The 26,009-nt window shown below is 38.6% G+C and overlaps 1 protein-coding gene across 2 annotated transcripts in view; it reads left to right on the plus strand.

Moving 5' to 3' along the window:
• The first annotated feature begins 2,845 nt into the window (after nt 1-2,845).
• The window catches only part of FRY (FRY microtubule binding protein), a 159,785-nt gene continuing 136,621 nt past the window's right edge, over nt 2,846-26,009 (plus strand). For both annotated transcript variants that reach the window (XM_066544888.1, XM_066544889.1), the window contains exon 1: nt 2,846-3,672. In XM_066544888.1, the coding sequence (XP_066400985.1) occupies nt 3,603-3,672 (70 nt within the window). In that variant the 5' untranslated portion in view covers nt 2,846-3,602. The remainder of the gene's footprint in view (nt 3,673-26,009) is intronic.

The raw sequence follows: 26,009 nt of genomic DNA on the forward strand, positions 1-26,009 counted from the left end.
AAGTAAATCTTAACAACTATCATTCTGTATGAACTCATTCATATGATGCCAAAAATATAGACTTTAAGAGTGGTGGCATTTTTCCTTAATATACTTTGTCTCAATATATCCATTAAGCTTTTCAGTATTTTAGTACAGCATCATGCTGTCAGTGGGAACACACAATAGGTGGACATGTTCTTCAGAAAGACTGGTAAATGGTGAGAGCAGTAAGATTCTGCAATTACGTTGTGATGCAATGCTTAAAAAAGACCTACTATACATGAAATTGGATTACTTTGGCTCCATATCACTTTGGAGAAAGTCAATAAAAAAGGTGCAGAGGATCTGCCACTCCTAGGTAGAAGCTGAACGTAGCTGTAGCCTTTTTAATGTTACTCCACAAGGAAGAGCAACTAGGCATTAGGTGGTACTTTAACATGCCAAATGCAAACTCTTCCTATGGTAGTTGAATCCAGGTGTCCTTGGATGCAGTAGCCCATTTATTTCTTCACCAAATGATCACAGAGTCAAGAAAAGATTGTTAGATTGGTTAGACTTGATAACTGGTGAAGATCAAGTGGAAGGAATGTTACTGGATCCTGTTCATACAAGTTGACTCAAAATTAGCAAGGATAGATCTGCCAATCTGAAAATACAAACATGAGAAATAAAAAGGAGCTGGATAGTGACAGTTAAGAAAAGTGCCCATGTGGGATATCTGAAATTTCTTTTACTTGAAAGCACCAAAACCAACCAACCAACAAAACCTTGAACTTTTCATTCTGCTTGTGAGGGACACATGGGACCCTCAGGAGCATCCTGTGGAGCTAACAGGTCGCCCATGGAGGCTGGTATTCTCCTGACAGCAGCAGCACAGAAGATGAGCTGAGTAAGACTAGGTGAGGGAATAAAAAGCAAATGGTTAAACATCCTTACTCCTTTACAACTTCAAAACAAGGACATTGATTTTAAAGAGTCCAGTATCCAGTGAGGTTGAGAGATGGAGTAAGAGCAAGATTTGACCACTAACTACGTGAATGCTTTTGCCTGTAGTTTTCATTTTCTCTTGTAGAAAAACAGAAGAAGGAGGAGTAACACAAATAGAACAAAAAATCATTTGTGAGGTGTTAAAATCCCCTCAAAGATCTTCAAATTCACATTACAAAAACCAGTTAACTTCCCATTTATTCACTCAATGAAGAGCAGCCATATGACAAGCCGTTGCAGCTTGGGTAATAACATTTTTGTTGAGCATATCAAAAGAGAGATTCTGCCCTGTAAATATAAACCACAGATTTGTTGGGGGGAAAACTATCTGCATCAACAGAGAGGCTGCTTGATACTCAAGACTGAAAAAAAATCGGTGAGAGATTATATTTAAAGGTGTGGATTTAATTTAAAATTGGATAAAATCTAATACGGATTTAGGAAATACAACTACTTGCAAATTAACCTCCTGTTTTTATTTTCAGCAAGAGAGTTGCAATGAAATTAATTTATCTGTCATCTCCAGAAAAGCATGTGATATAGCACCACAGGGGAAATTATTACTTAAATCCTTGAACATAGGTATTAATGCAGTATTTGTGAGGGTGAATAAGGACTTCCAAATCTGCTTGGCATTGTGTCTGATGAAAAATCAATTAGCAGGATGGTGGAAAGTCATCAGTCTCCTAGACTTTGGAACTTCCCTTATTTGGTGTTAAATTTAACTTTAATTGTAAAAGGCTGGATTGTGCTGGCTAAAACAGGATGGCACAAAGAGGAGGCTTTGTCAGTGGGGGGTAGGAAAGAAGGTACAAATGGGACAGCAAGGTCTCAATATAAACTGGGGATGCAGAGTGACAGCAATGGGATGATAATTAGCAGCACAGAGAGGAAGAGCTGATCATTGACATGGCTGGTGAGGTCAAACCTGAGATACTCTGAACACTTCTGGTTGTTCATGTCCATGAAAGGGTGTAAACAGGTTTTGAGTGAAGTTCATTTAGGAACTGAAAGAACGTTTACAAAGTGAGTTTAAACAGCAGCCTGTCATTAGTGAGGACACAAAACCTTATCTCTAGATGAGGTATGTTTGCAGAAGACATTTAGCATATTTTCAGTGAGAACCACAAGAGCTTGGTCTCAGTGACCCTTGTGTTCCTCAGCTTCCAATCCAAACATCAAATATTCCGCATACTGAAACTAAAAGTAATGTGTGAATATAATCGCTGACAAAGTTTTTAGAAGAATGAGCAGCAGACAAGCTCTATTTTGTCTCAAATACTATAGTTATGAAATGCTGCAGGATACTTATTTCACTAAATGAGAAAAATAAGTACTGTTATTCCCAGGAAATAATATCTGGAAGGGTGATACCAAGAATATGTGAAACAAAAAGTATTTTGGAAACTGATTCTTATTTTTCTTCATTACCATTAAAATATGCATAGTGATGTAGTGTGATTATATGAAATAAAACCTTAGGAATATGGAAATTGTACCTAGCAATTAAGTATTTTTTAGAAAATACAGAGAGATTAAAAAGCAGTGAATTGCTTCTGCCTCATTTTTCTTATGTGAATTCAGTTCCTTTTTAGAAACCATTATTCAATATAAAAATTATATCAAACGGAGTTTTCTGTGGCTCTTTCAGAGGTGAATACAAAGCAGTGAGCTCTCTGGCTTATTTGGCGTTATGAATTCAGCTTGCTGTCTCTCATCTTTGTTAAGGGCGGGGGGGGAGGTGGAAAAAGTGTCAAGAAAAAAATGACAACACGTTTTTCTGTAGCAGTGAAAGAAAAGCAGAAGCAGCCAGTCTGCATGCCGTGGGTTCAGTGCTCTGGAAGTGCTCCTCTTGTGCAACTGGGCTGAGGGAGAGCCTTTTTTCCTTCCCAACGTCACTGCAATCAGATCTATGGGTGCAGCTCTGCTTTACTGCAGCATGATGCAGTTGTGTATAGTTCAGCGGGCTCTTCTTGGAAGGAGGCGGAAGGAGAGCAGCTGACCAGAGCAGGCAGAGGATGTTCATTAGAGGCTGCTTTCTTTCCCCCTAAAGCTGAGCAGTACGTGTGAGATCCCTGCAGCTGCAGAAGAGACGCTTTCAGTGAGGCTTCGAGTTGACACTCGGTTGGCGAGAGGAGGTGCACACACACGCTCGGGCTGACAGCCTCTGATGGGAAAACAGCCTCAGACAGGCAGGCTGCACGTTATCAAAGGCACGGCTCAGACACCCTTCGGGAAAATCCTCTGACTGTGCCTATGGAACAAGTGCTGTGCTGCTGCGTGTGCCTTCACCGACCAGAAGAAATTTGCCCGGTTGCAGAATGGAATAAATGAAAATACTGAGTACTGAGGGGGCGAGGGAATTAAATTCTCTTCAGCTAGAATTAAGAACAAGCCCCGAAGGAAGAGCAAAGGACAAAAATCTCATGGTGTGTTGTTGTTGTTGTTGAGGCTTTTAAATTTTTTTTTAATGAGCTTACCTACCATGAACGGAAGAAGTGGATCTGCGGAGACTTCATTTCCTCCTCTGACCCCTCGTTTACATCACTGACTGGTGACAGTCACATCTACATACATAGTACCTGCCACTTCAGCTGCTCAGAATTATAGAAGCCTCTTTGTATGCAGCAGACATGGCTAGCCAGCAGGATTCAGGCTTCTTTGAAATCAGTATCAAATATTTACTGAAATCCTGGAGCAATAGTGAGTAGCAGAAGAGTAATCTTTTCATATTATGTGTTGCTTGGTAAATAGCTAGGGCAACCTGAAGGATAGAATTTTACTTTTCTGTATGTTTGTGCTGTGTAAACCAAGTAATTCTTGCTTTTTTCAGCTCTAAAAATCAAAATGTCAGAGATTTAAATAGGTTTCATTAACTGTAAGGGCTGTAATGAGATTATACTAGATTTTACTTGATTGAATTCTGAAGTTAGGCTGCTTTCTGGGTCTAACAGTACATTGCAGGGAGTGCATTCCAAACAACATTTCCTGCCTACATGTTTGTTTTATTTGTTCAGACTTTATCTAAATATTTTTTTTTAAATGATGTTTAATCACAAGGGTGTGGCATTGCTCAGAAGTTGTTTTTTATTAATTGTGCACTGAGGACAAAATATAATTATTCTACTTCAGGTCTGAAAGTCATTTTGATGTGATAGGAAGCAAAACATCAATTGCTTATAGCTGCACTTCCCACCCTCTATGCTTAATTTGAGAATCTTATGCAATATTTCTAGCCAGAAAGAATCCATCTGTTTATCTGATCCAGGCTGGGTTTTGCAGAATGTAAACAAATAGCATTTTAGTCTGCCTTAGTCTTTTTAGTACTGCTGTTCCTGATTTCCATTGCTTTTTTCATCAATTACTCTATAGATGATTTAGCAATATTATGTAATGAAGATGTCTGAATAAAATTTAGTGCTTGCAAATATATTCAGATGAGGTAAGGTGATGAGATAACACTGGCAGAAATTTGCTTTTTAAGTTAAAGTACATGAACAGTATATTCCTCCTCTATAGAAGCTTTTATTAACAGTGCTAAATCTCCATATTTAACTGGTTTTAAAAGATAGGACACAATGTCTCTGGAAAAATCCAGCTTGGCTACATGTGAAATAAGGTTCTGATCATCCTGCTCTCTGTAATTTAATAATGTCTGCATAAAAGTCTAGCATTTAAAAATTCTGTGGTATAAAAGAATTGCAAGATCTGCTCAATACCTTATACCTGCAAAGAAATAAACAAAACACTATGTTAGATGTGTGACATGCAAGTCTTGTATTCATTAAATGATATCCATAGAAACTGTATTTTTCCAGGTCATTTGTAACCTCAGTAACACTGTAGTGCTTGTTTGAATCTGTTTTTCTACCACAAGTGTGAAGCCACCAGGGAATAATAGTATTACCTAAACAGCATTGCTTATCTGCCCTCCTACAAAAATATTTAGTGCATATTTCATTCAAATGAGTGATCCCACAAGCACTAGGAGAGAATTTTATGATTCAGTTACCTTCTTGGACTAATATTAATCTAATACTGAAAACATAAGTGTGTATTGTGACAGCACATATTTTATAACAAGCTAGGCACAGCTTATGACAGAAGAAAAACAAGGCAGTTTATGGTGCAGAAATCGAATCAGTTCTGGCATTAATTTTGTAATAGCCTACTGTAACTTGAAGTAAAATCAGCACTTAAGAATATAAAACCAACTACATTATAGAATTAAATATAAAGTGTTGTTTTTTTCTTTTTCCTTTATCTTGAAGTACACTCTAAGTATTTCAATATAGAAAAGGTATTTCTAGTCTTAAATTAGAAGTCCTTAAGTTCTAGTTTAGGGAAATGGAAACAGTATATGAATAATTGATATTTCTGACATTCTTTTAGTGAATAAACACCCCTTCTACTGTATCTGAAGAAACAGTAAGAGGAAATAGAGTAAATGAACCCAGGCTGCCTTAAACTTGTTGTCAATTGGAGTTTTTTTTGCTTTTGTACTGGAGGGGTATGTTCATAAATCTGGTATGTTCATAAATCTGAATGTGTCCTTTCTAGCTGAAAAACAAACTATTTGATAAGAAGACAGTAGGGAGTTAAAAAAAAAAAACCTAGGGCTTTCTTCAGCTCTGCTATGTGATGGGTGGAGCAGAGGAAAACACTTCCCTTGCTTGAGAAACTGCTGGGAAGCCTGCACATGCATGCATGGGAGCATGTTTTTCTGAGAATAGGTGCTGTGTCTGCACACCCAAGAGCAGAAGTAAGCCATGAATTATGATGTGGCATTTACATAGCAGCCAGAGGTCTAACATACAGTTAAAAGAAAAATAACTTTGGTTCCTACAGTGTATATTTTGCTGCAGTGTTAACAGTGCAGAGGTGCTGTCCATGTTTGTTTCTGCAAACTGACACTTCAGAACATCAGTTTAAACAGGGTTTATCCTTCCCAGGCTTTTTAGTCCCACCAAAGCCAGGTCTTTCCATTGATTTGTGTTTTGGCTTACACAGAACATTAGCATTTTCTAGCAGATTGCCATCTATGTCTGTTGCCCATACCATGAAATATACTCAGTTATTCTACTTGGAATGACATTTTCCCCTCATTTTGCTGTCTAAGGAGTTTAACAAACTAGCCTTCTTGACATGCCAGGCAGGATTTCAGTTCCGTGTCACACAGCACTTGCTGAGGTGTTCACCAGGCATGCTGCTTGCATTTGCACGTTCATCATCCAGCTAGGGAGGCAGGTAATTTATGGACCATGGGGTTAATTCACTTTAACTGTTGCAGTCAGGATGGCACAGTGTGATACAGTTCCTGGGGTGTTCTCAGAGAGCCTGCACCCTTCTTCCGGGGGGATAAAAAAAGCTAAGTCACAGTCTGGCCTTCAAACCATCCCATCAAACTGAGAGATCTCAAAATACTCCTTTGTGCAGTTCCCAAGACAGACTTTTGCTCTGCATGTGTCCATAAGGTACTGTGCATGTTGTGCTGTCTGGAAAATATTCCTGTATTGTCTTGGAGATGGAATCAGAATGGGGATTCTCTGGTTGGAAAATAAAAATAATCTAAGGGGCCTTTTTACGCATCTCATTGTTCTTATATTTTCTTAAATATTTGAGTGTTTTTCATCAGTGCTGCATTAGTCAACAACTGCATTAATCATTTGTCTTTTTTTTTGAAAGTACTGCTAAAATAGCTATGTCTGCACAAGATGAGTAGTGCTTACTTAGCCTACTGAGGTCAATAAGCTAACAAGAATAAAATAAGGCTTACCAAAACTAGAACAATTAAGAGTCTTCCTCAGATTTGTTGTGGAAATAGTGCAAAATGCATTTTTATAAATAAACATTTGTAATTTATTCAAGGCATAATACATTAATACAAATGTTAAGAATTTGAAGCCTGATCTTTTCTTTTTTTTTTTTTACTTTTTGAATGAATAAGATAGATTTATTCTGAATTTAATTTCCAAATGTCTTTTTCAAAGTCACAGTTTAAAAAAAAAATCTGAACAGAAATTTTGAAATCTAGCTACAAGAACCTAAAGTACCATCATTATAAACTGCAGAAAAGTCTATAATAAATTCTGCCTTTTGCAGTTCCTAGATCTGATCAGCAATTAAGCTTATTGGAGGAAAGGATTCTGTAGAAGGATCTAAATGGCATAGGTAGATGGCTCACTCGTGCTCTCACAAGTCAGTTCCTGTGTGGGCTTGTAGTAGCTGCATTTCTTTGTCTCACAGTTGCTAGAGATAGGTTTTAAGGTTTCTTTCTGTGTAACAAAGTGAAATTGCATTTTCTGCATAGGGAATATGATATTTGGCACTTCTCATAGAACAGTTTTCTGCAAAGCCTGATTTTGAGGATTGCAATGCTTGTTTACCTACCTTTGAATAGAAAGGGGGTTTTCTGCAGACTTGTGTTTAATGCAGACTCAGCATAAGGACTTTTCTAGTATCAGGACTTCAGGTCTCTTTTCCATGGCCAGACTTCTTTGCCTTCTTCCACAGTAGCCAACATCCACATCAGAATCCTCATGCCATCATCCTCTTCCCCTCTGTGCTGTCCAAAGCCCTCTGCTCAGTCCTCCTACTGCGCCGTGTGCTCTTTCTCTGTGTCCTGTGTGCCCAGTCCCCGTGGCAGCTGTCAAAAGCTACTTCTTCTTTACAAGTGCTGGTAACATCAGGGACAGCCCAGGCCTGGGGCCACCCAGACACCCACATCAGCTCACACCCCACAGCACTCCCAGTAGGATCTCTGGCTCCTCCACAGCTTGCTGGTCGCACACCAAGCTGAACACAGGGCTAGCATCAAAACAAGTTCTGTGGTCAAAAGAGCATCAGGCAGCAGAGACTTCCCAGTGGCTGATGTGAAACCTGGGGGATTGCTAACTGCCTTGTGGTCAGCCATGTTCTGTCCTTCTCTTAAGATATGTTCCTACCATGTCAGGAAAAGAAATTAGTAAGGAACATTTCATTAAATGAATGTAATGCATAAGGCTGATAAAACTCAGCCTTTTTTTACAAGAGTGTTCATGAAGTCCTGTGTCAATGAGCAAGAGAAAAGGGAAAGCCACAGACACTTTCTTAACTGAAAGTCTTTGTTGTGTCCAAGTCTGTGATGCATTTGTTTGATCTTCTAGTAAGATTTTAATGTGCATAAGTGTGATAACAGCTGTTTTGGTAGGTTCCCTTTTCTACCGTCAAACACGCCCTGTTTAAGGCTGAATACTCTGAGCACACCATGCTATCAGACTAAGAGATTTATAGCAAGATACCAATCAAGGGAAGAGGCTCCTTCCTGTTTCCTGCTGCCCACTTAAGCAAACACATTCACTGAACAAAGAGAACCTTCCCCCCTCTCTTGCTCTGGCATCTGTACTCTTGCAGGCCCAAATAACCTGATTCCAGAAGCTGATGTGCTGCCCGCTCACCCTGCATGGAGAGGAGCAGTTCTTGCCTGAAGCAGCTGGGGAAGGGACAGGGCCAGTGGCTGCAGTGAGCAGATGGAGAAACTGGGACCTGCGTGTCCTGCTGGCTCCTGAGGTCTTGAGCTGACTCACCTGTAGAGATCTGGCCCTTGCACAGCCGCTGCCTCTGGGGAGCCCTGGGCACAAAGGTTTAGCATCTGCTGTGTCTTGGCATCTGAGTTTGCCTGGGACAAGGGATGCCGCTAATTCAAGCTGTTGTGCCAGGTGAAGGGGATTGATTGCTCTGTCCATTGAGCCTGAAGGGAGGGTGCATAGTGGATTCTTCAGCTCTAAGTAGTCTGTGACTGTCAGCAGTAAAGTGTCTTGCTTGATAATGGTGATTGTTATCGCCCAGGAACTCTCTTTGTATTTGGTTTGATCCAAAGGGAAAGGTAGTAAACCACAATGTTTAGGCTGTTTGTGTTCTGACCCATTTTAGAACTTGCATTTTGACATGGTTCTTCTCAGAAGTAAGGGAAAGTGAAAGTTTTACTACTTTGGAAACATGAGAACTCTTTTAAAAAAGATTTTTTTTTTTTTATTTTGATGTTTGCTACTCTATTGAGTACATTCCAGAAGCGTTTCTACCATACTTGGAGGGAAAAAAGGATGAGAAAATCATAAACGCTTTATTGCAAGATTCAGTTGATTTGTAGAATGAGTTTCCTTGTCATTAAAAAGTTTGAATTACTGCAGTAAAAATCTACAAATGCTTTGACTGCAATATAGTGCATAAGTTTTCCTGGTAAAACTTCAAAACACCAAAATATTAGATGATCTGGAAACTAGGCTTTGTTAGTTACTGGTAGATATTCCATGAAGGCTCTAATTATTTTACTTGTGGTGAAAACAAAATTATTCTGTTATACTATATGTATTCACTATGAGTGATTAATTTGTGATATCCTTGTTATCAAAATACCAGCATCTTGTTTTTTTTCTAGTATTGCTAGTTATTATTCAAAAGGATCAGGGAAAGAACTAACAATTCTTGTTTCCTCTATTCATATAACATACCATGGAATAAGCTGTGGTAGCTTTTATTTTTATATGTCTATATAAATATAAAAACTATAATTATGAAAAATTGAGTATATATAGGTATAAGGAAAGTGATAAACAGGATACCTTAGGAGTATAAAATGTACAATAGTGTTTAAAATTTAATGCTGGAGAATATAAGTTGTTATATTAATATGTTATATTAAATTGCTACTTAACAATCCTTTTCTATTTTCGCCACTTTTGATACACTCATTGCATTAATAGCTTAACTCTTTTCTGTGTATTGACTTGGAGTCAGTAGGAAGCAGGCTCTACACCTACAGTGGAGAATTACAGGGGCACGTGCTTGTCCAACTTTATTTTCTGTTTTCATTCCTAAGTTTCTAAACAGTCAGAAACTACAGACCCTTGCTGTGAGTTGGTAGCCCTAGAGACTGAATTCCTGAGGGTGTTGAAACCATGAATGGCACATATGGCATTGCAGTAGCTGTGACTGGGAGGGACAGTCTCATCCCAGCGTCTTACTCCTCTCACCATGCTCCTACCCCTTCTCTGCCACCCTAATTACCCACAGAGTTAATATCCCTGAAAGCTAAACTTTCCAAAATGGTGTAGATGCTGGTGTCAGCATGGGAAAGGGGATGAGGGTACACTACTAGGGGTGGGAGGCAGTTTTGGCTGATTCCTGCTATTAGGCTGCTGGAACTGTATGGTAAATAATCTTTACTTTAATGGTGACTCCTGTACCCATGCCTGCTTATAAATAATAGTTCCTTCTCCAGGAAGGAGACAAGTCTAGCTTTTGCATCCCTCTTTTCAGAGCATCAGCAGTGAAGTTGTTGCCATTGTTTCCATGATAAATTTGGAGTGCAGAATAATTTCACAGAGATAAGTAGCTGAGTTATTTGTAAGTCGGTAATTTTTCAGTCACTGCAGTTACCTAAACTAGATTTGAATCAATTGTCCATGGAAAGAAAATTGCTTCTCCTCAAATTTTCTTTCTTCTGAATCCTTTGTCTATTGCACTAGCTAAAAGGAATAGTAAACATAATGTTCAAACTTGGCAATAGCTCTATCAGCAAGATATTTTAAGTTCTTGAATGGATTATATTTTTTAAGAATACAAATAGATATTCAATAGTTTTACAAAGCAGGAAAAAACATCTGCTGACTGGCTCACCATCCTGCTGACAGCTGGAAACTATGGGTGCCAGTGGAGGGGGGATTATGACCCATAGTTCAGTTAGGTGACAGTGAACAGGGTGGAAAGCAAAGGATGTAGGGCAAAGAGAATGAGAGAAATGTATTAAACTGTAGAACAGGGTGGAGAGACAGCCTTTTATATGTTGTATGCATACCTTAAATGTATGTATACAAATACATGCATTCTGGAAAACACTAAGGAAGAAGTCAAGTGCTACATGCAGTCACAAGTTACAATGTCACAGCAGCAGCAAGCTGGGTGTTAACAGCTCACACTGTTGGAATGCCGTGATGAATGGGTCCATAGAAGCTCTTGAGGACCTGCGAGGAAATAGGGAATGGAAGTTGCTGCCTTTGTGAAGGAACTCCTTACGGATCTGGAGCTCTTCTGTGGGATGGAAGTGTGCTGGATGTGTGACAGTGTGCTGGAGAGTTTGTGGGTCAGGATTAGAACAGATGACTTGGAGTGTTACAGGATGATGGTGGGAAGATGTTACAGGGCATGGATCAGGGTGAGGAAGTGTAGAAACAACTTTGAACAACTTGAGGAAGTTCATGAATTGTTGATGTTGGTTCACATGAGAGACTTGAACTTCCTGATGTCTGCTGCAAGTGTGAAATAGTAGCTTGCAAGGAGTCAAGATTTCTTGAAAGTGTTGGAAGTAACTTGAATTGCAATATACCAAATGGGTGAAGTGCAACTGGATCTGTTACCCATTAACATGGAAGACATGACTGGAGATCCAAATCCTGAGGAGAGTAGGGAAAGGGTGGCTGTGTAGAGACCCTGGACTTAAGGACAGTAGATTTCAGTTTTTGAGATTTCAGAAACTATAGTGGGGATCTCATGAAGGACAGCTCTAAAAGGCAAAGAGACTTAGGTAAGCTGACAGGTCTTTGAGGTCAGCATCTTCCAAGAACAAGAATGGATGCTTAAGGAAACAAGCAGGAGTATGAGGCGACTGGCTTGGCTTATCAGGGACCTCTTGGCTGAGCTCCACTCTGAAAAAGGTGATATATCTGAGGCAGAAGTGTGATTTGGCTGCAAAGAAGGAATTTATAGACATTGCCTGAGCATGCAGGGACAGTGCTTGGAAATTCAAAACGCAACTGGAGGTGGGCTTTGCAAGGAATATCAAAGTCAAGAAGGAGAGTTACTCTTGCTTCCTTAGTGGTAAAAGGCTGAACATGGACAATGTGGACCCATCACTGAATGAAGCAGGGAATTTAGTGATAGTGGATTGAAGTACTGAGCGACAATTCTGCCTCTTTCTTCAGCAAGATGGTCTCTCTGGCCTCTGTCTGCCAGGTTCTGGAGTTCCCCTTGATATGGCACATCTCAAAGGGGGAAATGTGGACCTCGTTCAAGGTCGGGGTTCAGAAGCCCAGACTCTTTTCTTCGCAGGAACTACAGAGAAGCCTGGCAATTCCTTACATATTTATGGTCTTCTATATATTGCCAATTATAGTCACATTCAAAACTGAGGGATGGCAGAGTTTTTCTTTTCACAGCAGACAGCAGAGCTTGCTAAAACAAGGCACTGAATCAAACACATCTGAGAAACACTGACTTCCTAATTTGCTCTCAGCCAAGTAGCAGTAGTTTCACTTAGTTGCTGAATCCACTTGCTTCCTTATCTGTGTGAAAGAGAGATCACAAATATAGAGACACTCCACAAAATATTGATTTTTGTGCATAATATAACATCTGACACAACTGGTATTAGAGGTGCCTAAGAGATTCATCTTTGTCATGTCTCAGAAGAGAGATTTTGGGGCTTTTTTCAGGACACTAGTTTGAAGAGAAATCTGAGTGCTGTTTTGTAAATACTGTGGGATCACTATAGTGACAGTATCATGTTTCTCTAGGGGAATACATTGCTGATAAAGAGCTTAATTAGTTGATTGGAGTCTTAGGAGAGAAGTATCACACATTTAAAAAAAAAAAAGGGAGGCCCTTTTGAGAGACATGCTATACAGTCTTTATTCTGGGTACTTTCTATTCTTTCAGAAATTTGCAGTCATCACATGTAGTGCTAATCCCTACGAGTTGAGAGGCTGCTGTGGTTTTTCACTAGTCAGTGAGGGGTGAGAAATCACAGTGTGTGTATGGCCAAAATGTGAAGACGTTAGATGGATTAGTATCAGACAAAAGATGATCGAGAGAATGCATCAGACTTTGATTTTATTTATAATCATGAAGTTGCAGATGGTTTTAGTTTTATTTTGAAAAGCTTGACTTTGGGAGACTAAGGAATTCCCTCGAATTCTTAGCTAGAACGCGGCTCAGCACAGAAGTCTGACAGATACTGGTTCGAAGGAATTCTCTCATAATTGGGTGGTCATTATGGTAACATTTTTTACTGATCTCAGGCTATCTTTTCTCTCTCTGTAACTTGTAACTTGAGACTTGAAGAGTCTCAACTTGTATGTGGAGTAAATTAAACTTCAAAGGATGTCAATTTCTACATTGGTTTGTTTTGATGCTGTTTTCCTTGAACAAGTTTTGTTGAATACAATATACAGAATTACCTTTCTTACTGCATTTCTGATTATTATTTATGAATGCCTTTAAATGCATGGAGTAATTCGGATTTTTAGTCAGAAGGCTACCTGGATAGAGTTCTTGTCGAAGTTCTACCTTGAGAAGTTTGCAGAGTGGGTTTCTGCATATACTTAGAGCAATGCATTGTTGTATGTTTTCATAATGAGATTTATTCTTTGCACATTACTGAGATACCAAGTGCTGAAAGTAGTCATTGCCTGGTAACTGGAATTGTTTTAGATAGCTTTCCTGTGGAAGCAAAACCATTCACTCTGTCTGCCTGCCTGCCTTTTTTTGGACAGGTTAACCACATTCAGAACAATTCAGAGCAGGGTATAATTCTTAAAGATGCTTAAGTTTCTACGAATTTGCAAATTGAGGCTGTTTGACAGTGAAGAGGGAATCTCAGATGTTGAAAAATGGCTGCATGAGCCTCCTGCCTTCTTAGATGCAGGGAAATCCTTTCTCTGACAGCCTTCATAAATACCCCAGCTGTGAAACCAGCTTCAGTCACACCTCTGAGAGGATTGCACACAAAACTCCTTGTTGCCTATTTTAAACTACATTCACCAGATGCAAATTGACATTCATTAATTCAGGGAAAGTGCAGGGAAAGCACTGCAAATAACTTGGTTGCAATGGTCTCCATTATAATAATATTCATACAGTGCTTCCCATCTGGAAGCTTTACAGATTGAAATTCTTCCAGCATTATTACCTGAATATGAAGGATTGCTTTATTGCTATTCCTGAGCAAATCAAAACAGAGAAATTAACTGAGAAACATGTGTCCTGTGTTAGATCTGGAAATGAAGCCCTGTCTTCTGTTTTTGTACTGGAAGAACCTTTTTTCCTTCACGTTCTTGGTAGCCAAGTGACACGTAAATCATGACTCAGCCAGTTAATATATATAATGAGATTTTTAATTGACAGTAAGTAGTAATTTTCATATGGAAATGTCATTGGATTGTGTTAAAATTCCACAGCATGCATATTTGTTGCTACTGATGTCTTAAATGAGGAGAAAATTACTCAGATGTATTTCTTTTTCTATAAAGGCAGATGTTTGAAACAAATAAGCTCACCCCACCCTTTATCTGTGTGCCATCTGAACCAAAGCTAGGTGGTTATTTTGATTTTTGTTCTATTGTTCATAGGCAAGAAAATGGGACAGAACAGTGTATGTAATCTTTACTGGGATGAGAGTTTGATCAAGAGAATTTCTGATTCTCTGGGAATCAGAAGTTGAAATGTATCACTTTTTGAAAAACAGAAGTCATCAGGGTTTGTAGTAAATTAAGCAAAGTCTCAGTGTGTCCCTGGTGAATCTTTAAGAAATATGTAATGGAAGATTAAAATATTTTCAAAGGGAATGTGAAGTTGAAAATGTTGATTGTTTTTACTCATTTGTCTGTCATGTATTCAAGCAGTAAGGGATAGGACAGGTAGAAGCGAGTGTTACAGAGACCTGCAGACCTGCATCGCAACTGAAATGACTGAAATAATTTGAATTATTGTTTTCATGAACTTTTAAAAACTGGTAACATAAAGAGGTTGGAATATTATTTTTAAAAAATTAAACAAAATTAATGATTGTTTATATTGCTCTGCCTACTTTTTTAATGTAAATCCCCTCTTTTGATGAGCTCTGCAGTTTGGGCTGAAGCACTTCTAAACTTAATGTCCCTGAAGGTGAATTTTAGAATTTTCTGCTGAAATGGTTCTACCTACTCTAATAATGAGAAAATGCAAAATAAACCCTGTTGTTTGTACATGAAATATTATCTTGTTGGGAATGGGTGGGGGACAGAGACCTTACAGTCAACTGCCTCTGTACAGTGACTGCACAAAGAAAGTGAGGGCACAGGGGGGTGAATCTGCAATAAAAGCCCAGCAAAAAGCCTGTAGGAAAGAAAGCAGATGAGGCAGGGGAATCATGGGGCAGGAATCAGAAGTAGAGGAACTGATAATTCCTAGATGGTGGGAGTGGAAATTGAGAGTGCCAGGTATGAGATGGAACCAAGGGGATGCTGGAGAAGGATGGATGAAGGGATAGGGATGGGAGGAGGAATAGGATGGGGTTAAGAGGGCTGGAAGGGTGAGATGGGGGAGTGTTCATGGGAGTTTAGATGGGGGAGCAGTTCATGGGAGTCCGGAACTGAATAGGGAGCCTGAAGTGAGGAAGACACAGCCATGAGGAGACAGCAGATTGTAGAGATGGAGTAAGAAGGGAGCAGCTGGGGAGATGGGGAGGTGATAGACAGAGAAATCCCCTCCCAAGAGCAGAATGCAGTGCAGGAGACCTGATTTCCATCCTACATCCTTGCTTTATAGCACATCCTTCCAGCACAGGGTATGCCATCCTTTACCTCAATGCTTGGGTGGACATAAAGTGTTAAATGTTATCAGGTGAGGAGAACAGCAAGTGCCTAGTGCATGCTGTTAAGGTAACTGGGTCAACAGTTGGTTCATTTGGCATCAGATTAATCATACATCCTCTATATTACCTCACTTCTGAAAGCCTGGGTCCAATGAGGTAATGCAGCACAGTGGAAAGCACACAGATGTACAAAGAAATGTCCTCTCAGCTTATTATTCCATTTATTATTACTTGTAATACAGTAGCAGGTAACTTCCTAATGGGCTTCTCCAATACAGGAGGTAATGTCTCACCTAATAATAAAAACTAGTCTGTAGTAGCATCTCCCAGGGGAGGGTGTCAGACAGATCTGGGCACTTTTGACAATTCTCAGCTGAATGAAGAAACAAATCATATGCTTGGGCATTAGGGAATGTTTGAGTGTCACTCAGCATACATTCAAGCATAATAGTTTTATAAGCAATGTGTTAAAAACTGGCATGAGGCACTGTAGATATTAAAAGTATCCTTGTGGATGGTTTGTTATCACATTAGGTTGAGCTAAGCAATTGTGTACTGCAGGGATGGACTCTCGGCTTTACTTTATCTCATCAGGGATTTGAAAGAAGATAAATAGCATGTTGTGACATTTAGGTATATGTATACTCATTGAAGTATATAAGTATTAGTAATGAGAAAGAGAAAAAAATCAAGACAAATAAGGGATTATTTAGAGTAAAAATTTGGAAACTTCTTTACCATGTGAATCTGCAAATGTCTTTTAAGATAAACTTTGTTTTTAAAACATGAAAAAACGAGACCAGCTACATCCTTAAACTGCAGTGTGAGGGCCAGCTCTTCACTGGAAGGGGAGAAACAGGATTTCTCACTGCAGCTGCAGTGACAGAAGGTCCATGTATATGCATAGCTGATCCTGGGCTAATTCCCAGCTCTGTTTTGCCCAAAGTGGGAATTCCAGGTGACTTACTGCTACAGTGGAGCTCTGAGAATGGCATTTACAAGTAAGGGTTTTTCATTTATTTGAGGACAAGCAGTAGTCCTTTAAGGAGTAAAATGGAAACATCACACTGCTGTCAAGTTAGATAGTTATTTGAATTAATCATGTGCTTTGATATTAATAGATACTTAGAAGGACTATCTGCCTAATATTAATACCATTGTTTCTAGATCACCATAAATTCTTTTACTAATTTTGGCAGTAATTTCCTAGTTGCATAAAGGAATCTATCCCTGCAAGGTAATGAGCAAGTTTTTTCAAACTTGCTACCACTGACTTTAATCAAGCATTTTTCTCAATTAAGTACAAAGAGATGTATAATTTTCAGAACCTCTTGCACAGCTAGCACACTTACTTAACATATTTCAACCTGATTGGTAAACTTCCCTAAAGCCTGAGATGTCATGCATTTTAAAAATTCCATTGGTATTATGACAATATCATTGGGGCATGACTTTTCGTTAAAAAAATTTCATTTTTATAATATTAAATCCAGAAAAGACATTTCAAGTTGGTATTGTTTACATTTATTGGGTTGGATGTGTTTGCCTGCTTTATAATGAGCAGAGTTCTAAACATGTGGCTAAACATGTGTATGTGTAAATATAAATAACAAATTGTGTCTTTCTCATTAATACAGAAAATGATCTTCAGTTATTAAACTTCCTAAACACAAGTGAGTGACCAGTCAACATTAAATGTCATTAAACACAAGTGATCAGGGTGCTCAATGGCAATCTTTTTCAGTTTCTTTTTTCTGTTTTGAATCATGCAATCATATGCATTATGGATTCAAATGATAGCTATGATTTTCTCTAAACTGTAGAGGAACTGGCATGGTGTCCTGAAAATCTAATAAGTATCTGCATTCATAATTTAAGTAAGATATACTGAATAGCATTTTCAGAAAGCTGAATATTGTCCTAAGGGCTTCATGGAAAACTAGAGAGTATCTAATTTTTTACATCAGTGGAATTGGAACTAGATTGAGTTCAATAAAACAAAACAAAACAAAACAAAACCACCCCAAACTTAATTTTAAAATTACTGTATTAGTTATTCTAGATGAAGTTTTTTTAAAGGTCAAAGATGATATTTCAAAACCTTGAAGTTTAATTAAGCATTTAACCCCAAACTATCACATTCTGGGTGAATTTTTTAGCCATTAAGCTGTTACATAAAAAAGAATTACAGCCAAACTGAAAAGGAGAGGAGCTGTTTCTCTGTTCTGCTTTGAATGTTTAAAGTGGCCCAACAATATGAGGTTGCTGTGGGGATATATCTAAGGCAGTGTTGGCTGTTGTGGATCCTGTTCTGAGATGATACTTTACTCAGTAAATTGACCAGCAAATTTTACCCAGATTTATTCAAGCCATTCATCATTTGGGTAATTTTTTTTGGTTTTGTTTTGCAGGCTGATTTTAAGCATTCAACTTCCTAATTGGTAAGCCCTTAGCAAAAGTGTCCTGGAAGTCCCACATCCCACAAAGGCAATGATTGGCTGACAACATGGGGAAAATTCCTTTGTATATACAGAAAGAAATGTCAGTGCTGGTGTTTAAATTCTTAATATGTGACCAGCCTTCTGTACCATTTCAGGTGCCTGAGGTTCATGCTTTATATAGGTTTGTACATGCTTTCTTCCTGACAAAGGCTTTCATTATCATTGGGTTGCCATGGAGTACTGATCACATGGATCTGGGAATAATAACCCATTATGCTAATATAGCTTGTCATTGTTTTTGATGTGAGGCGATGTCCCTTAACAACATCTGATGCTTGTAACGAATGGAATTTATGGTAAGATCACAGGTCATGGAAGAGCGTTGGCAAAATTGCCTACACTCTTCACTTTGAGTTCTCTGATTACATACCTATTAGCAAAACCATTTGTGCTTCTTTAGGTCAGTATTCTTCTGGTTTTAATGTCTTTCTGCAGTGAGAATCACAGGTTTCTAACTGAGCAATTGAGGCCTGTTTGCTTAGTGTTAGAAATGTGTGTTTTTCTTCTGAGCTCTCCTGCCCCTTTAGGAGCCACAGCTTTGATACTCTGATTATATGATTGCTATTTGTACCTGGATGTACAAAGAGAAATCAAGTACTGATAGGATTTCAGACTTCTGCTTCTTGGTATTATCATGATTAGAGAAAGAAGAATCCTTCTTACAACATCTGTATCCTAGCTTTGCCAATGAGAGATTGTTCTCAGAACTATGTTTTCTACTAATATATTCAACAAGTCATAAATTATACCACCAGAAAAAACATTGTGTCATCCAATCTGTGCTGCACATAGAACAGGCTTTATGGCTTCTCTGAATTAATTTCTGTTTGAGACAAAGCACATCTTAAAAAAAAAAAAAAATCTTAATTTAAAATTCCCAGTAATGGAATAATCAGCACCAGACTTAATAGCATTCTGACAGTTAATTTTCCTTCCTTTATGTTTAACTTCTTTAATGCATTTGTCTACTTGAAAATTCTAGACATCGGATGTTTCTGTACAAAAATCTGTTTCTTAGCAAATTTCTATTCCTGATATTCCTGCTTAATGGGCATGGAAATCATCTCACCCAACTTTCAGGCATCCTTAGCCAGGCATATTTTACATCTTACACAATCAAGCCTGGTTTTCCTGATAGCCAGTGAAGAGGTACAGGGGTACAGTTAAGATGAGCTGCTTTAGACATGTTTATTGTAATGAATCACACTTTGGATGTGCCTGAGTGCCTGGGCTGTATAAAAAAGGTGTTTGGGGGTAAGAGGTTCCATGGAATACCTTTTGCAAGTAGGTGCCATTGTAGGAGCAATAAGTGCAAATTTTTGCCATTAGATATGACGGTATAACTTTTTCATGGTCAAACTAAACTAAACTTCAAGGCAACTTTTGCAGTCATGAGTTATTTTTCACCTTTTCCAAATGTTCCCTAGTTCACCAGTGACTTTTCTCAAGCTGCAGATACCAGAACAGGACTGAGCATCCAGCAGTGTCTGCAGAGCCCCTGACAATAAAGCAGTAGGGCTTTCCTGCTTTTGCTTTTTTTCATACTGCTTGAAAAGGCTCTCCATAGCTCTTCAGGTCACAAGAATAGCAGCCTGTTTCCAACACATTAGTCATCCTGGTCTCAGGCCTTTTTTCATCATCAGTGTTTCCCAGGAAGAGAAAGCTGCCTTGTGTCTGTGTGGCCTGGTTTCTGGCTATGCAATCTCCCATAGGTTAGAATTAGTATCTCATGTATTATTTGCTGGTATTAACGTTTCAAATGCTATTCAAACAGAGTAGAAGGGCCTTTTTCTGCTATTTTTTCTGTCACCCTTAATTGGTGTTTTGCCTGTAAACTTTGTAGAAAAGTTTTTCTTTCATGTCATTACCAGTAATGATAAATAGTACAGAACCAAGAACTGGTCTCTGTACCTCCAGTACATTCTAGAAGTGCATTCTATCCAGTACATACTAGAAGTACATTCATTACAGTATGATTCTTCCTGAATTCATAGATGTTACCTATCTTTTAATCTATATTGGTTGTGAATGTTGATTTTACAGTTTGGTAAAATACCAATCCAATTGCCGAGCAAAAATGTAAGACTACACTTTCAGCCTTGCTAACCAAATTTATAATCTCATAAAAAGATGTGGTTAATTTAGTAAAATTTGCTTTCCATGAACCTATGATTATGGCATTGTATTATCATACTTTGCTTCTTTATTAATCAAATGCAGCCACTCCAGGATGAGTATCAGGCCACCTCTGCTGTGGTTGCCTGGATTGCCCTTGCTGATACTTGAGAAAATCTGATACAACATTAGTTTTGTCCCAGCCCTCAGGAATACTGAATTTCCCTTTGAATATACTATAAAAAGTATATTTTTATTCTTTTCAGATTTGATTAGGCTTTTTGTTTTTTCTAATGAATTGCTCTGTTTTTGCAGGGTTTAAGCTGTTTATTTGAAACATCCAATGTGAACCCTAGGATTCTTTCTTTATTTTCATAATTCAATTACACAGAGTTCATCTCTATAGGTACCTGTTCCTCTCCAAATTTAGCAACATATTTCCATCATTCCAAAACATTTAGATAATTCAATGCATGTAAGGATTTTTCTGTCATGGCCCACTGACCAGCATGAGAGCAATGTCCTGTCCTCCATGTTGTATTGGGTATTTGCAACTGACTGGTCATGCAGAAGGTCTCTTGGACAGCAGCTAAATTCCATGCACTCCACTTATCTGTTCAAGTGAAAGTTTCTCAGTGCACTCAAGCCAAACTTCCAGAAACCTTCACTGAGCTCATGTGGATGGTAAAATACATTATCTTGTATTTCAGTCACCACAAAAAGTATTTATATCCTGGAGTCTCAGTCTACCAAAGCAGCAAACATTTGCATTTGCATTTAGGTTTGTGGCTGAGAAGCAAATGAACCCACTTTCAAAGAATTGTTAATGTAATGTAATAAAGGGTTAGTAGATACAATAGCATCATAATGGTCTGTGGCTAAGAAAGGATGTCAGTAAGCAAAGAGGCCAGAGAGCATTGAATATGGAAGATAGACAATGTTATGAGTGTGCTGCTGCTGTCAGTATTAAGTAATGACATTAGTGATTCAATCAGACATAGTGTAGGGGATTGGTAATGAACCCCCTGAATTAATCCAGATTTTGGCTGCAAAATTTTTTCTTTTATTTTTCTTTGTGTAGATGTTACTTTGTGTGCTCCGCTGTAGAGGGAAACATGAATTGATGTCTCTCTCATGTTAGTCTTTATTCAGAGAAATCCTTCCTGTGGTGTCATCACAGAAAGCTTCACACAATTTCGTGAAAGTCTTCTTGGTTTGTGATAGTTTCACTTGCCAGTCCACAGATCCAGCTTGTGGCTTGGTTTACTGCTGGTGTTGTTCCATTTTCCACCCACATGAGCAAGGGCAAGAATTTGAGCCAGCAGCAGCTAAAATGCACCACAGTGCAGTTTAATCCATACAAGGTGCTTCTGAAGAGTCTACAGATTTAAGAGTGAGAGTCATCACTAATAAGTTTGGGTATCTTTGTTGTCAGTTCTCTTTCAGTAATCACTGAATGAGTTATAGGCACCTCTAGGAAGTGATTTATTCTGTCTTAAGGTAAGAATCTAAGAAGGATTTGATGGATCACCTAGAAATGTCGGTCTCAATTTACCCAGAGCCTGGATAGCTAGATTAAGTTTGATATTTGGTTGGTAGGTGGCTAAATTTATAACTTTGCCTAAAAGGCACCCATATAGTAGATCAAGTGCACCAGAAGATGCAAGAAAGCAAGTACAGTTTTAAAGATTTTCCTTTGTAGTACCACACTTCGAAACATAACTAGACATGACATCTATAATATGGCATGAAATAAACAAAGCTGTACAAAACCAACTCTTAGTTGGTTGAGCAGTGTTATGTCAGGAGAACTAGAAGCTGTTTCTTTTTATGCATTGGTGATAAAGTACTGCTTGTTTGTGCAAGTGCATCACAACACACACAGGTTTTCATACACATGTGTACATTGCACAGAAGACACATCATCCACATCATCCAGCAATATGCTGTTTCCATTCCAGTGGAAGGAGTTTTTAACAGCATGTCAATAGTTTGGAAAAGCAAGTGTGAACAAACAGACAGCAAAAATTCAGGGATGGTTCCATTTCTGACATCTGAGGTAGCTGTTGAAATTGGAATAGGCCTGAGATGCAAGCATTTAATGTCTCTTCTCTGGTAAAAAATAAACTATTTAAATGTACGTTCAAAATTCCATCTTATCCAATACAGTTGTATTGCAGAACATTTAAGTAGAAAAGAAAAAATATATTGTCCCAAAGAGAAAATGTATAGATGTCATGGTTTAAACCCAGCTGGCAACTAATCACCACAAGGCCACTTGCTCACTTCTGTGTGCAGGCAGGTGTTCAGCCATCCCCAGGAAAACTGGCTCTCCATTGCAGCTTACAGTAGCTTGGGAAGAAAGACCCTGTAACTCTTAATGACCCCTCTTCCTCCTTTTCCCCCAGCTTTATATGCTGAGCATGGCACCACATGGTCTGGGATATCCCCTTGGTCAGCTGGGGTCAGCTGTCCCCACTGTGTCCCTTCCCAACTCCATGTGCACCCCAGACCACTTGCTGGTGGGGTGAGAAGCAGTGAAGCCCTTTGGCTCTGTGTAAGCCCTGCTCAGCAGTAACTGGGAAATCCCTGCGTTATCAATGCTGTTTCCAGCACAAATCCATAACACAGCCCCACACCAACTACTGTGGAGAAAATTAACTCTACCCCATCCAAAATCAGCGCATTAGGGAAGGAAGATATTGGTCACATCCTCCCTGCTTGCTAGTCAGTCCCTCTTCTGGAAGTAACAATTCCTTCTCTTTTGGACTCTTTTAGCCTTGTACTTCCTCGGCCCTTTTCCAAATTCCCTAAAAATAAGTCTTCTGCTAACACCCATCAACCACAAAATTACAGGAATATGTTCGTCTCCCTGTCTCTGAAAAGGAAAGCAAATGCAACAAAATGTCTGTCTAAAAATCTTATAGAAACCTATTTTCTGATCCAACAAAACCAAAGAGGAGCTTAGCCTTTTTGCCCTAGTACCTGAAAAAAGTGTAAAAGAAGAGTATGAAGGTCTTTATTCAAAATCAAATTATTTTTAAGCTCGATTTGAGCCCCAAGAAATCCTGATATCATTTCAGAAATAAACTTTGTCTCTGTTTTAATTTTTTTAGGGAAAAACCCAACAATTACTCTTCTGAAAATATATTTTCATCCTTTTTTGGAGTTTTTTCTTTTGGAATAACTGGAAAGGTAAAAAAAAACGTTGTGAACTTATGTAGAAAAGATACTAAGATTTTGAAATCTTTTGGAAGTATATTGTTAATCTCAAGTCAGCCTTCAAAGAGGCAACATGTCATTACCATATAAAACACAGAAACTGAGAAGTATTTTAGTTTGATTTGGAACGCATCAGAGGCAACAAAGATATTTCCTTTAGTGAGAAGTCACTCCTAAATAAAACAGTCAAATGTGAAAATTGTAGATTTTCCACAAGATTTTCCATGTCATTTAGCACTTTCAATCTTTAATCTCATAATAAACCAAGCAATTTGTAGAATTGGTGCAGTTAAAATCTTTATGTTACGTGCATATATTCCCACATATCTTCAGCACAGTGGTTTATGTAAACCAGAAAATAATGATTTAGAGGAAAAGGAGCAGAAAAATAGGTAAGTGAGCAAAGAGAATGAGAGGGAAGGAGAATTTATTTCCTGCCTCACTCACATGTCTTGCAATGATCTGAGATAAGAACCTAGGGAACACTTGTATGCTGCTCAACCCCTGGCCTGCCAGTTAGGAGAAGGAGAGAGGGAAAGTCTCTATCTTACAGGATGCTTAGCCAAGTCAGTGAAAAGGCCTTTAAAAAGTCGATGGACACATATGACAGGATTTCCTGTTTGTTTATTTGTTTTGGCAGTTATCATTCTTGAATCCTCTGCATATGCAAGGGGAGAAAATATGTTCCACTCACTGCTTTCCTCTACAGGCTCTCACATCAATTGTCCCTCTCTTGCAGAGATTTGCAGTACTCCTCTGAGGACAACAAAGCTTAACACTTTTCTGCCATCAGCTGGGATGTGAGGGCCAGAAGATTGCTAGTTGGCTAATAAAGCCAAACAAACAGTTCTATTCTTTCCAGGGCTCTAGGTTAAACAAGAACCTTTGGCTTCAAAGTTAACAGGCATTTCACCACATCAATCTCAAATAAGACCTGTCTATATGTTACAGTCGTGTAAGGGCTGTTCTAATGTTTCCCTGAGTTAGAGCAAAGATATTTGTATTAAACTTATTATTTCCTGATGGGGTCCATCACAGAAAATGGCTGCTTCATAGGCATCTCTAAGTGGAATGAACATATGAACTCTTTGTAGATGTGCAGAGAAGAGCATTCCCCAAAAGTGTGGTTTCAGCATCCATAAGGCCTACTGAGTGACATATATTTATTTCTAGGTTTTGTTTCTATCCTGCAGAGGATTGGATCTGATTGTTAAAAAAATACCATATCTGGGACATGTTCTTAGGCTCCGTTTTCTAAATCGTTGTCCACCCTTGGGTTAAGGGGAGGGTCGAATGAGTTTGTAGCAAGAAATTAGCCTTATGTCCCAAAATCTTCAGTCTCACTGAGAATACCACATGGTCTGTCTTAGGCTTGTTTTTTATAAGATACTGAAAATAAATTCAAGAATGGAAAGTGCGTGTACACACTCATGCGCACGCACAGAATGTTCAAGCCTCCTTTTCCTTGGGTAAAGTAGTTGGGTTGACCAAAGCTTACACTTTATTGGCAATTCTGCCACTTCTTAGTGAATGTACTAATTAATATGTCTCCTATTTTCTATCCTTGATTTTCCTTGAGTTCACGTGAAATTTGTATTGTCCTATTATGGTAAAAGGAATAGGAAGTTTGTACAAGAATTGCCAAACGAAGTCTACAGGATTTGGAACTGTTTTTTGTAGCTCCACAAGTTCAAGTGAAACTTGAGTGGAGTAATTATAACTAAACCTGGCAGCAACATTTTTTCACTAAGTACTCAGACAGAAATAATTTAAAATATTGGTCTTATCTTGGGTAAATTGGTAACCAAGTCCTGGAGTGCCTTTATCATGGAAGATATCTTCTTCCTTTCTCTTCCCCATGCCAGTTTACACAAATGAATCACCTGAGGCATGTCTCTTTAAAGAAATTAAGGAATCTGAAATGTATAAATTAGCCTTTTCTCCCTTATAGTGTCAGAATAATCAAGTATTTGAAGATACCTGTTTTGGAGAGCTGGGGTCATCTCAGCACTTTATTGGGTATCCTCCCAAATCTGTTCCCTTTAGACTTGTTTTCCAAATGAACTGTTTTGCTCCACAATCTTGAACTTCTGTTGTACTTTTGCCTACTGACCCTCTCTTCTCTATTTTATCTTCTAGACTAGATAGTACTTCCTCTGGCATAAGGATTTCTAGACTTTTTTTTGTATGTAATTGTTTAGGTTTTATCTTTGGTGCATTGCAGGCCATCTATCTAATTGGTCAACCAATGAAGCTCTTCCTAAAGAATCCTGTATTTGGATTAAATAGTCTTTTGAAAGTCAGGATGAGTTGGGATGGTTTTATGTCATGTTCTTGTGTCAAGACAGCTGCACAAAATGACTGATTGTCTTCTCCAATAGTTGCCTGAACAGTTTTAGGCAGTCTTTAGAGTCTGGAGTTTTTGAATACATGTTTATTGAGATTTCACAGGATCACAGAATTAAATAGGTTGGAAAAGACCTTTAAGATCATCTAGTCCAACCTGTGACCTAACACCTCCTCATCAGCTAAATCATGGCACTAAATGCCACGTCCAGTCCTTTTTTAAACACTTCTGGGGACGGTGACTCCAGCAC

The sequence above is a fragment of the Molothrus aeneus genome, chromosome 2, assembly GCF_037042795.1.
Source record: "Molothrus aeneus isolate 106 chromosome 2, BPBGC_Maene_1.0, whole genome shotgun sequence".
Classification (NCBI taxonomy): Eukaryota; Metazoa; Chordata; class Aves; order Passeriformes; family Icteridae; genus Molothrus; species Molothrus aeneus.